This window comes from Pan troglodytes, chromosome 14 (assembly GCF_028858775.2).
Source record: "Pan troglodytes isolate AG18354 chromosome 14, NHGRI_mPanTro3-v2.0_pri, whole genome shotgun sequence".
NCBI lineage: Eukaryota > Metazoa > Chordata > Mammalia > Primates > Hominidae > Pan > Pan troglodytes.
In genome coordinates, this window is record NC_072412.2 from 83,283,911 (window position 1) to 83,297,568 (window position 13,658).

Below are 13,658 nucleotides of genomic sequence, written 5' to 3' on the forward strand. Positions count from 1 at the left end.
TAATAATATTTCCAATCAGGACTTATTTTTCTTCATATGTTGGTGTGTGTATATGTGGGCATGCCTATGCTTATGTGTGTATGCATGCATACAAATGTTTTTGGGCATGTGTGCATTCATGTGCATGTCTACATGTATGTGTCTATATGCATATGTAATTTCCCATGTACATGAGTGTGTGCATTGCATGTGTGTACATTGTACATGTGTGATTGCATACGTATGCACGATGCTTGTGTTTTCATGAGCATATGTGTAAATATACACATGTGCTTTTTTGTGTATATGAGTGCATATGTACATGGATGTGTATTTACCTGTGTGTGCGAGCGTATGCATAGTCCTTATGGACTTTATGAACTATGAGATTTAAATAACCTTATTTTATCATGTGCTTTATTTAAAATTTAAAGAGATCAAGTCCCAAAAATATAGTTAAAGCAAACCCCACAACCAACACAAAGGGAGGGTTGTAATGCTTACCGTTTTGTTATTTTTTTGAATACACAAGTCTGGAAATAGCATCCCAGGAATTTTATTTTTCTCAGTCACTGGCCTTCAAATCCCACATACTTCATTTAGGCAGAAATCAACAAGGAGTAATCTGGAGTAGAGTGATTGCTTCTGTGGGGCTAATTGTTTCATTATTTGCATGACAAAGGTTCAAAGTAATTATTGCTACTTTGAGTCTGTATATCACATTCTCAGACATCTGGATACAAATAAAAGACTTGAATCAGCATCTAGTTGCTTCCAAATATCTGTATCTTTGATGTTGTATAGACAAAACCTTGGGGCTTTTGGACATGGCCTTAATAGGGTCACAGAGTATGGAGATGCAGTGCAAAAGGGCCTTCCTGTGGATGTTCTTTTCCCTATGTGGCATCCTCTGTAGATCAGAGCAGCATTTACTGCTGCTACTGGTATGCAGAAAACACATGTAGATGCAGGGAGAAAAGCAAAATTCCACTAAGATCAGAAACCGAGGTATACTAAAGAGTAACAAGAAACTACTAAAATGTTTTTGATGACTGTGTGGAACTTTATTTTATTTTATTTATTTCTGAGACAGGGTCTTGCTGTGTCCCAGGCTGGAGTGCAGTGGTGCAATCACAGCTCACTGCAGCCTCAAAAGCCTGGGCTCATGGGGATCTTCTCACCTCAGCCACATGAGCCACATGAGTAGCTGGAGCCACAGGTGTGCACCACCATTCCAGGCTAATTAAAACAAAAAGATTATGGAGACAGGATCTTGCTATGTTGCCCAGTCTGGCCTGGATCTCCTGGGCTCAAGCGATCCTCCCACCTTGGCCTTCCAAAATGCTGGGATTACAGGAATGAGCCACCATGCCCAGCCAGAGTGTTGCGCTTTATATTACAGTTGATATTACTGTAAGATATTACAGTTGATATATCTTACATTTCAGAATGTTTCAGAACTCTGTAGATTTTAATATTCCTATTGTTTGTTGCCAAAAACAACTAGTCAAAATTCATAATTCTAACACACAGTTATAAGTACCAGAAGCAATTACTGGGTTGCATATCATAGATTTTTAACAAATTGGTGTATTAATCTTAATACAGTTTTGTGATAGAAAAATCTGCTAATGAATGCCAATTTTACAGAATATGGATTCTCCAAAGCTGGTTTTAAAGTTCTACATGTTGGAGGTTGATAAAGAGTATGCCTTCTGGAATGCTTCATGAAACAAGTATATAGACTAAGTTACAAAAATGTTTTGTGCACCTGGTAAAAGCTAAAATTATAGCATTTAGTGCATAAAAGTAGAGAGAATCCTAGTGCAATACTTGCTAGCGGCCAAATGGCTCTGAGACTAAAATAATGTCTCCCTGAGTCTCAATGAATTTCAGAGATGTACAAATCCCTACATATTTCTGCATAGTCACCTTTCACAATCTTCAGTCTTCAACTCCTTGGCATGATCTCAATGAGTGTTTACACTGCTTCTGAGTTTTAATGAAATAGCTTTATCTTCTTGTTGTCAGTCTACCATTGTTACATGTTGTCAATCTTACCATTTCTTCAATGTTTTAAAGGGGCCAGAGCCTCGATAATCTCATCAAAGTGACCCCTGAAGTAAAGAGAAGTAACCAAGGGTGAGGACTATGTCTTACCTCTCTTCCTTCCCCTTCCCCATCCATTTGTGGCACTCAGGAAAGAAGATGTGTTGAAAAACCTTTGGATTGGGATCAGAAAGGCTGAACCCCATTACTTACCAGCTTGGTGTCTTTGAACAAGTCCCTTGAATGCTGAGCTTCAGCCTCCTTAGTTATAAACTGAGGATCATAATGTTTGTTTGGCCGGGTACGGTGGCTCACGCCTGTAATCCCAGCACTTTGGGAGGCCAAGGCGGGCGGATTACTTGAGGTTGGGAGTTCAAGTCCAGCCTGGCCAACATAGTGAAACCGCGTCTCTATAAAAAATACAAAAATTAGCCAGGCATGGTGGAGTGCACGTATAGTCCCAGCTACTTGGGAGGCTGCGACAGGAGAATCGTTTGAACCCAGGAGGTGGAAGTTACAATGAGCCAAGATCCAGCCACTGCACTCCAGCCTGGACGACAGAGCCAAACACCATGCCAAAATAATAATAATATTTGTTTTTTTTCACTTGATAGTTGTTAGGAATGAATGAAATAATGGGTATAAAATCCATTTTTTAAAAAAGGATATTACAAATGGAAATTATTAACAAAACAGTTTAGTTATAGCTATAGCATTAGATGGAATGCTTAGGGGAACCAGGTGAGAGTTTTTAGCAGATTATTATGTCACTCATTAACTGATTTTTTTTAATGGAGTCTTGCTCTAATTATATGGTTTTATTTTGGGGGTAAATGAGAAACTATGTCAGTGTACCAGTGATTGGTAAGAAGGTCACAAATTTTAGTCTTTTAAATTAAGAGCATAGACTGGTATCAATTTATCTCAAAACTCAGTAGTAAAATTTATCTTGAGTACATGTATCCTTTAAATCAAAACAATCAATTAATTTAATTCCATTTTTATTTATCATGTTTTTTGTTTTTTTGTTTGAAGTTCCAAAGACCTTAATAACTTCATCAAAGTGAATCCAGGAACAGAAAAAAGTACTGAAGGGTAAGATTTAATAAGCTCCCTTTTTTGTTTCATAGTAACCAATGCCTAAAAGTATAATTAAAGCATCATTTCAGCTGACTGATGCTGAACCCAATGATCCTTCAAGAAAAGCCATGTAACCCTGCTACCTCACATCTGAAATGTTAAAAATTTTGGTCAACCAATTTCTGATACAATGAGACAATTACTCTTTGACTAATCAGGAATAAAGTTGTTTTCCCAGGATGGACAGGACATTTTTATTCATTGATTTATTATTTTTCTTAAGCAGAAGGGATGGATGACACAGTAGAGGGGAAAGAGAACTAGACCAGACCCCATAGTTGTGGGTCTAGGCCTGTCTCTGCTCCTCTTACCTGTGTGTGCTCAAACTAGTCACTTCTGTTTGGGCTTCAGTTTCTCATCCTCAAAGTGAGGAAATTGCACGAGGAGCTCTCCCAACACTCCCAAATCTAATTCAGTTACTAAGTTCCAATAGATATTTGGTGTCATGGTAAGGCACAGGCATTCTGCAGCCAGATTACCTAGCTTTAAATCCCACCTCTGCTACCGCTAGCCATGTGGGAAAATTACTTAAGGTTTCTGTGTCTCAGTTATTCCCTCTATGAAACTGGAATAATAATACTTCCTATGTCATAGGATTGATGTGAGTATTAAATTAGACAAATCATGTAAATCACTAAGAAGAGTGCCTGGCCTGGGACATCAAACATTTTCTAGAAGTTCTTATTCATTATTTCTCTCCAGTTTTAGTTAGGTCCCTATATGTATATTCACAGTCAACACTGAAAACCCCCAGCCCTCTGAGATGATCTCTAATTTTATTATTTTAATAAATATTTTATAATAAAAGTATTTCTCTGTTTTAACAAACACTTGAAACCATTCGATTTAAATCTACCACTGATCTGATTTTCTATGTTTTTAAGGGGCCAAAGTCTCGACAGCCTCATTAAAGTGACTCCTGAAAGAAACAGAACTAACCAAGGGTAAGGTTTATGGAACTCTCTATTTCTCCCCCTTTTTTTTTTCCTAATGAGCTTAAAAACATGATAAATTGTGCGGTGGCTTACGCCTGTAATCCCAACAGTTTAGGAGGCCGAGGCGGGAGGATCACAAGGTCAGGAGATGGAGACCATCCTGGCTAACATGGTGAAACCCTGTCTCTACTAAAAATACAAAAATTTAGCTGGGCGTGGTGGTGGGTGCCTGTAGTCTCAGCTACTCGGGAGGCTGAGGCAGGAGAATGGCATGAACCCAGGAGGTGGAGGTTGCAGTGAGCCGAGATGGCACCACTGCACTCCAGCCTGGGCAACAGAGCAAGACTCCGTCAAAAAAAAAAAAAAAAAAAAAGATAAATTGCATTGTCCCGCCATAGAGACAACCAATGATGGGACCCAAATCAACAGATCCTGTGTCAGAAATCTAGTGTTCAAGCACTTACCGAAGGCTCTCTGGCCACAGGAGAGAGAATTCCTTGAAAGACAGGAATGATCTCTTACCAGTATGAGATTGTGTTCCATGCTGAGGATTTCCTTAAAAATTAATGGGGATTCCCCATGAGACAAAACATCACCCCAAACAATTTCCCTGATCTAAGTAGCCTAAAGAAAGGTCTTCATATGATAAAAAATTCTTCCTCCTTCTTCTTCCATCATGTATTACCTCTCTTCTTATTGTCTACCACCCAAACAACTCTTAAAGTTGGGAAGTCATTTAAAAAATTATTCTCAGTTCATTGAAAAAAGAATGACATTTGTCTTTTATATAGAAAGAATCTTCTCTAAGTCATATCATGTTAAGTAAATAAACAGGCATAACAAAACCACCAGCTTGTAAATGTATATTGTTATATGAATTTGAACATGAGTTAGATGTAAAAGATACCAAGATATATATCTTCTCTCAGCAGATTTCCTGTCTTATTTTGCATATTGGAATACAGTCTATTTTACAGTATGTGGCTATCAAACAGAGCTTATTTAGACTAGATCAGAGGTCAGCAACTTTTTCTTAATGGGCTAATAGTAAATAGTTCTGGTTTCAGGGACAAAATTGTCTCTGTTTTTAACTAGTCATCTCTGCCAATAGTGTGAAAGCAGCCATAAGTACCTTGTGAACAAATGGGCATGGCTGCGTTTCAATAAAACTTTATTTACAAAAGCAGGCTGCAAGTTGGATTTAGCTTGAGGGCCATAGTTTGCTGACCCCTAGACTACACAGTATTTTATTTGAGTGTGTGAAGAGAATCAAATCTGAATGTAGTTGAAGTGGATTCTGAAATACAGCCTACCACCCCCCTGATTTGGCATATATTAATACAACTTTATTTTTACTGTTGAGGGTCAGACACTAAATCCAGAGACCATATAATTACATTACACATTAAGATTCAGTGAAAGACAGTTGCCTTTTCCCTCTCCCGAGATGACTTAGTTTCTAAAGGTGAAGATGGCCTGATTATTCATGGCCTTTCCTTTATAATGTTTGAGGCTGTCATTTTGGTAGCCACATGCTGCCATGTATTGCATTTGGTTGTGTGTTTATTTCTTTTACTTGGTAGTGAGATTTTTTACTTCAGAGAACCTTTTGCTAGCTGTGTAGTCTTGGACAAATTGCTTAACCTCCTTTAAGCCTCAGCTTTTTTATATGTAAAATCAGGATTGTAAGAGTTAATTTCTTCATGAGTTTCTAGAAAAATTAAATATGATCATGCTCGTGAAACACTTAGTGTTCAAGTGCTTATTAGACATTATCTGTTAGTATTATTATTACTCTTACAATTTTTTCTTCATTGTTAAATCCCCATAGCACTACTCAATGTGAAGAAGATAGCAAATAAATTTTCCTGGGAGGTTGAATCTTATGAAATTACTGGCATTCAATTATTTTTGACCAACAAAATGGCAATTTTAAACAGTTCAATGTAATAGAATATAGTAATTTACATGGAAGGATACACACATGATAAAATGAACCTATAGATTAGTCCTAAAGATTAGTTAAAAGTCTTTCCAATTATTTTCTCTCCAGGATATATAACATATCATCCAATAATAAAGTGTAACAAATTAGGTTTCCTATTCAGGTCTTTTGGTGTTAGGGTTGGTATCATTACTGTGATAACAGCAGCATCTCTGTAGAGCTATGAATGCCTATGTGAGTGTTTACAATAAAAACATAAATTATATAAACTGAGGCCTTGCTTGCGCTAATTTAGCTTTGCACGAAGTGTGATTCTGAACTGATTTAATATCTTGGGGTAGTGTGAATATTACATATTTATATTATATATATTACCTGCATAACTTAGAATCAGAAAATAACCGCTTTTTTCTTTTCTTTCTTTTTTTTTTTTTTTTACAAATTATCTCAGTTTTTGTTTGTTTTGGAAGAAGGGGAGCAAGGAACATATGGAAATAATGAATAATTTTATATTTTCTCTCGCTCATTGTAACCTCCAGAAAATATTCTAAATGGTTTAATTCTGCCACACAGATAAAGTATGTAAAATAAAGAGTTTAGGAATAATTCTGCTTTGAGGTTAACATGAAAGAAACAAAAATAAAACTAAATTAAATTATCATATATACAAATTTATGCAGGAAATGAATTGATATTAGCCACCTGTTTTTACATAAGGCTAAAAGTTTAAGTATAGATGAAGTTTTAAATTAGCAGGTCATTTGATTAATATTAAGGTTGAAAAAATATACAAATTATTGGATTTTAGTTGACTTAGCTATTGAAACTTAACATTTTTTTAGGAACCAAGACTTGGAAAATCTTATCAAAGTGATCCCTTCAGCAAACAAAAGGTAAACTTATTAAGATAATTGAAGACTTCTTAGCAAGTCACCAATTTATGCCCCAAAATAAGATTAATTATTTAACTAAAGACATTTTGAAAGGGGACATGAAAAAAAATGAGAACAAGTTGATGTGTAATAATGCTGGATAGATTTTTCTGTCTATTATTGCTTTCATTAATTTCATTATATTATTATAGAAAATTATAATATTGAAGCTAATTCTGTGTAATTACTACTTTAGAAATTCCTTTGACACAGTAAAAGCATAACTAGATTATAACCATAAGTTCATAGTTAATAAATTACAAGTTCATAAAACTGAACAAATCAGTAAATATTGGCTTTCTGTTCTCTCACAAACACAGGGATTAATATTTAAATGACTTGTGAAAAAACTGACAACATAATATTCTTATACTTGATTAGAATATTTTTTGCATGACATTGAATTTACTTCTGTTCTTGAGAAATTAAGATCCATTATACACTGGACAAAAGTTAATAAAAGCATGGCAGAGAAACCCCAAGCTATCACTCATTGAATTATTGTGAAGATAATGTTGGTGAAAAGCATTGTGTGGATGTAAGGGATTGTTATGAACATGAGACAGAGGGAGGGTGTTGGGGAAAGGAGTATGGAGTTTGGGGTCCAGTTGCTGTGGTTGGAATTTTGGTTCACCCTCAGTCACTTAGGTATCTGGCCCCAGGGAATGCCTTAATCCCTCTGAAATGCAATATCTTTGTTTATAAAGGCTGTGGGGGTGGGGGTGGTGGTGTTAATATTGATGTCATTGAGTTGTTGTGAGGATTAAAAAAATGGTAACTAATATATATAAATTGGAAACTCAGTAAACTTATGAGTTCTTACACTAGGATTCTATTGAATGACTTGCACCTGTCAAAACAAAAAAGAAATGCCAGTATGAAATTTGCCGATTTCCTCTAATTTTGTTTTAGCAGTGAACAAGGTCTTGATGAACATATTAATGTCAGCCCCAAAGCTGTCAAAAACACTGATGGGTAAGAGATGGATGTGATTTTTGTTGTGTTTCTCGTTAAGTAAACCCAAAATTAATAGAAATGATTTAGAATTATTCTATGGGCAAATTGAATATAAATCTCAAAATATCATCACAGGTGGAAACCTAGATGTCTCAGTATTTGTTAATTGCAAGAAAGAGAGGCAGCTGGAAACAATGTATGGCGGTGCTTTCTCTTCTCTAAGACTCCAGTAAAGGAATTGAGCAGAGCGATTGGACAAATGGGCAGGAAGGAGCATAGGTAGTCTAGGAGCTGCTGCTGTTTTGTTTTGTGTGGTATTGAAATTAATACTTTTGTCTTTGAAATTGATGATAATTATTAATGGTAGTTAAGTTTTAAAAAAAGACCTAGACACTTCCATTAGACTAATCATTAGCAGTATCATTCACCTCATTTTAGAAGAGTTTTCTGGTAGTCAGTGGAAATTTTATGAGGTTCATTATTCTTTAGAGATTTACTGTGCTCAGCAAGGTTATGGACCTAAAGTTTAATAATTCTTGAAGTAATGTCAGTGAGATAATGAAACTCACTTTTTGTCTATGGTTAAATGAAGACGTAATATCATTACACATTACTGTTTTATATATAAATATATCTTAAGAATGGTTTCACGATTTCCCCTTTTAAGTTTTGTTGGTACGTATACAAATTGTAAAATTTTAGAGATGGAAGGAATGAACCTTAGGATATCTTGGCCCATTAGTTTGAATAATTTTGAAAACCAGTGTTCCAGATGAATCTATTTATTTTGCAGAAGAGGAAATTAAGACTCAGAAAGGTTAAGTGATTTGACCAGGGCCACAGAAAAAATTAGTGGAAGACTGATAGTAGTTCTATGATCTCTTAGGCAGTGAATAATTACTGAGCACCTACTGGGTTCACAGCTTACAACTAGGTATCATTACTTGTACATTAGGTATAATTATAGGTTGTGGAAGCCAAAAAGAGAATTCAGTAGACATAGTCAATCTTATTAACAGCAGGCAATTAACATAGATTAAAGCTAATTATGTACCAGGGGCACAGAGATGTTACACCAAGACAATAATAGGTTGTCAGTTTAATATATTACATTTTGGAGCACTCATGTACTGCTTGCTGAATATAGAATATATTGTCCATGAGTTGCATTCTTAAAAAGGAGACATATTGAAGAGCTAATTAATAAACACAGAGGCAGTAAAATTCATATTCATGGAGTCCAAGGAGGAGATGTTTGGAGATGGACAGAGCCTTGGAGATTATCCAATCCAATCTCCTCATTTACAGATGAGAATACTAAGACCAGGGGCAAAAATCTCACAGTCATCTGTGAGATCTTCTAACTCCCAGCCCAACTCCTAGTCTTTACATCACAGCACACAGACTTTGATCTTAAAATATATAAAAATTAATTAAGCGCCTTGGAAAATAGCAAAGGCTGTAAAGATAGGAGTGTTGCTCTTGCTGTGGGATGGCCAGGACGTGTTTTTTACTGTTCTCACAGGGTTACTTGAAAGAATACTTCATAGATTACAATGGCACAAATGTGCAAATGATTGCAAAACACTTTACAGCTTTTAAACTGCATGAAAGTAATAATAACCTAAATATCCTAATGTATCCTTTACTACATTCTTAAAGCTAAATAAATAAAAACAGTAACTTGAGAGAAAAAATGTTACATTTTCCTGGATAAAATTTAGACATGCATGTTTTGCAGGATCTAGGGCCTGAAAAAAATCTACATATTTGTTGTTTTCAAAAATTGCATGATGCTATCAATCAAGGCAATTCAGGACTGTTCCTGAGATTTTTGTTTTATTAACACATGGTGTTGCCTTTATAGGAGTGGTGGTAGAATATAGCATATATTTATGTTTTCTAAGCTAATGTTTCTCAAATGTGGGTTGCAACTCATTAAAGGGTCTTGTCATTAATTTAGTGAATGGCAATCAGCATTTTTTCTTAAATTAATAGAATGAACTGAATAGAAAATATGAGAGTTCTTAGGTAGTAAGAATATTATTTCATAAAATTTATGTCTCTGTGTGTGTGTGTGTGTGTGTGTGTGTGGCTGTCTGTCTGTAAAAGACAGTATTAGGCTGTGATGTAAAATGTATTTCTTATTGGGCTTTATGTAACAGTGGTTAGAATATCATTGTTCTAGATTATTAGGTAAATTAAATTTTTGTGCTCAGTAGGACAGTGAAAATGGAAGTTCTAGTGGTTTTTTTTATGTTACTTACTCTTAATTATGCTGACACATAAATATTATCTGTGGTTACACTAACCAGTATTGTGATTAATTTTATATTTTTTTTAAAGTGTGGCTTTTGAGCATACTGTCCACTCTACAAAGTTTTATTCTTTGTATTTTATGATAATATGTGAAATTAACCTCATTTTAAAGACTGTTGTCTTTCTGACACAGTTTAGTTTTATGACAGATTTTGCCATCAATTTACATAAGGAGATTATGTTGTGGATAGTTTTAATATATCAATCATTCTTTTAATAGTATTTATAGATATCAATTTATTATGTTCAATTGAAAATATTATCATAGAAGAAAGCTCAAAACAGTGAAAATTCAGTTAGAGCCTTTCCATAGACTATGGAGAGGTGAGAACCATGAAGAATAAATCAAACTAAATGAAGCCCTGAACATTCTATTGAAAGGTTGAAGGCTGGGGAAGAAAATGCAGACCTTTTCTCAGACCTTCTGATGATTCATCTCTAAATGACGCTCTTTTGGTCCCTAAACTTGCATCCTTTTTTTTTTTTTTGAGGAATAAAATGTATTTTATTTTTATATAAGGAAAAAGCATTGTTGTGGTGAGAGGTACATCTAGATTGTTTCCCAGATGGTACTGGAAGCAGGTTTTATCAGTTCTGCAGTCTCTTGCCATGGCAACTGCCATGTATTTCTCTGAATAAGTATTAAAATCAGTTCAGAAGAACACTTTGAAAAATCACTACTTTCCCACCCTTAAAACAAGGGGTTATGCTGAGGCAGTGAATTATAGCAAACTATATAAGAGGAAACACTGTTCTGTGGCTGAGAAGAGAAACAGGAAGAGTTTCAAATGGGAGCGGACAGTTTTCAGAGTATGTAACTCATTTTACTATGAACAGCTGAGTTTAATTCAGTTTTTCAGCCATCAAAGAGGGAAGAAAAGTCACACTTTTGATGGATTGCTGGAACTGTCTTTGCTAAGCTTTATATTAAGAATAATCCTCAATTTAGAGTTTATCTTTTAAAAAAGTGATGTCCTTAGTTGATGAACCTGATTTTAAAAATAAGGATATTAAAATCAGCTGGTATCTTCATAATGTTAATACATTCAAGAATGAACAATTTTCAGTTATCAGATGTTTGCTATGGTGACTTAACCAGCCTGCCCTTGTAGATAGGCTCTGACAAGAAAATGTATGAAATTAGAGTAAGTTTTCTTCTGATAAAGCATAATTCTTCATCCCCTAAATTGGTTAGAAAACATATTTCATAGTTAGTCAATACTAAAATAATATGTCTTATACTATTATCCTTTCTATCCATTTCCAATTACCTTAAACCTGTGATTATCTCTAACCCAAGTTGCTTTAATATTTTTTCCACTTAAAGAAAACAAGATCTTGATAAACTCATCAAAGTGAATCCTGAAATTTTCACAAACAACCAAAGGTAATACAACTATGTTGTTTTAATGTACTTTGGTCAGAAAGAATATTAAGTTTTATTATTACTTCAAGCAGATTTATAACCTTAATGATATTACCAAAAGAACTTCAAAATTAACCTGCTCTCATTTTATTTTTTGATTTAAAGAAACCAAGATCTTGCTAACCTCATCAAAGTAAATCCTGCAGTAATCAGAAACAATCAGAGGTATATATAGAAGCAGTCAATTCATGTTTTTATTTGTCTGTTGCCCTGGATGAAGTGGATTTATAATGTTGCTTTATTGACCTAGCACAACCCCAAAATCTATTACTAATCTGAACTTTTTTCTCTCTCTCTTTTAAACAGCCAAGACTTGGACAATCTTATTAAAGTGAAACCTTCAGCTCTTAGAAACACTAATCGGTAAATGACCTTGACTATCTTGACATGTTTACAAGTTTCTAGGGTAGGAACTTCTCCCTCCCTCCTTGCCTCCCTGCCTCCCTCCCTTCCTCCCTTACTCCTTTCCTCCCTTCCTCCCTTTTTTCTTTCTTTCCTTCCTTCCTTCCATTTCATTCTATCACCCAGGCTGGGGCACAGTAGCACAATCATAGCTCACTGCAGACTCAAAATCCTGGGTTCAGGTGGTCCTCCTGCCTCAGCCTCCTGAGTAACTGGGACTACAGGTGTGCACCATCATGCCCAGCAAATTTTTAAAAATTTTTTTTAGAGATGGAGTCTTAGTAGTTGCCCAGGGTGGTCTCAAATTTCTGGGCTCAGGCAGTCCTCCTGCCTCAGCCTCCTAAATTGCTGGGATTACAGGCATGAACCACTCCTTCCTATCCTTTTTTTCTTTTCTTCTTTTCTCCTTTCTTCCTTCCTGCCTTTCTTTCGAAGACTTTTAGTTTTCTTTGGTGTGTTAAATGAGGCTACATTTATGACCCATCCCATGTGACTCCTGTCAACAAGGAAACAAGGAAACATACTGCACTCTTCTGAAATCAATCGCACTATTTTGAAATTAGTTCTGGGCTTCTTATTTGCACTAAAACAACTTAGTGTTTGTTGTCTACAGAAAATAGAGTTTTAGGACTGAAATGAAAGAAATGAATACAATTAAATAAGGAAAAAAGATATTTTGAAGAAGTTGAACCAAACTAATGGTTTATGTGGATGTCTGTAAAACATTAGAATGCATGTCTGTAGAACATTGGAAAGAATATTCATGATCTTCAAAATCCTAGATCCACAGCTAGTGTGGGCCCACAAAATATTACCAATTTTAACCATAAGCTTCCATTTTACACTCTTAAGATATCTTATAATTTGCTATTTGATATCTTTCACATAAACTGCTTTATTAATGGATAATAAAGTAATAGATAATGCAAAAGAGTGCACTGTATCAGAAGTCCAAATTGCTCTGCTGACCTGAAATTGTGTCATAATAAATACATTGCTGGAAATAGTAGTCCAATATTCTGAAAGGACAAAAATAAATTAACATATGACAAAGTACTTTGAACCCATTAGGAGAAAGAGGAAAGTGTAATCCATGATTGGCCTAACTCTTACATCTCCTAGCTTGTTTTCTATCTGAGTATCATATTTTGTTCTTGCTGTTTTGTTACTTCTTCAGCACCCAGGATGTGACTGGCAATTCATGTACATTTAATCTTCACAACAATCCCATGAGAAATCTATTCATGCACCCTATTTTGTAGAAGAAGAAACTATAGTTCAAAGGTACTAAATAACCTTTTCAAGAAAGAAAGTACACCCTGGACTTAAACTCAGGGACTTCTGATGTCATTACCTAGAGGAAAAACAAAGGATCTGTGGTTAAATCAGCTCAGACTCTCTTCTTCTTTCCATTCTTCATATTCCCTATGCTCCTCTTCTGCTCATACACAGTTAAAGGAGTATGATCAGATGTATTTATTCTGGAGGATTATTGTTAAAATGACAGTGAGGAAAGAAAACACTTGCTGCATGTGGATTTTCTAAAAGCTGAAATAACAGTGGACCCTCCTGCT

General features: G+C 35.1%; 1 protein-coding gene across 39 annotated transcripts in view; it reads left to right on the forward strand.

Moving 5' to 3' along the window:
* The window catches only part of SCEL (sciellin), a 168,636-nt gene that overhangs the window by 129,709 nt on the left and 25,269 nt on the right, over positions 1-13,658 (forward strand). For 26 of the 39 annotated variants that reach the window (XM_024348289.3, XM_063792236.1, XM_063792235.1 and 23 more), the window contains 8 exons: positions 2,062-2,121; positions 3,064-3,123; positions 4,053-4,112; positions 6,891-6,941; positions 7,893-7,955; positions 11,584-11,643; positions 11,788-11,847; positions 11,989-12,045. In XM_024348289.3, coding sequence (XP_024204057.3) covers positions 2,062-2,121; positions 3,064-3,123; positions 4,053-4,112; positions 6,891-6,941; positions 7,893-7,955; positions 11,584-11,643; positions 11,788-11,847; positions 11,989-12,045 — 471 coding nt within the window. The remainder of the gene's footprint in view (positions 1-2,061; positions 2,122-3,063; positions 3,124-4,052; positions 4,113-6,890; positions 6,942-7,892; positions 7,956-11,583; positions 11,644-11,787; positions 11,848-11,988; positions 12,046-13,658) is intronic. The other 13 variants (XM_054665411.2, XM_063792231.1, XM_024348290.3 and 10 more) reach the window with 5 other exon arrangements.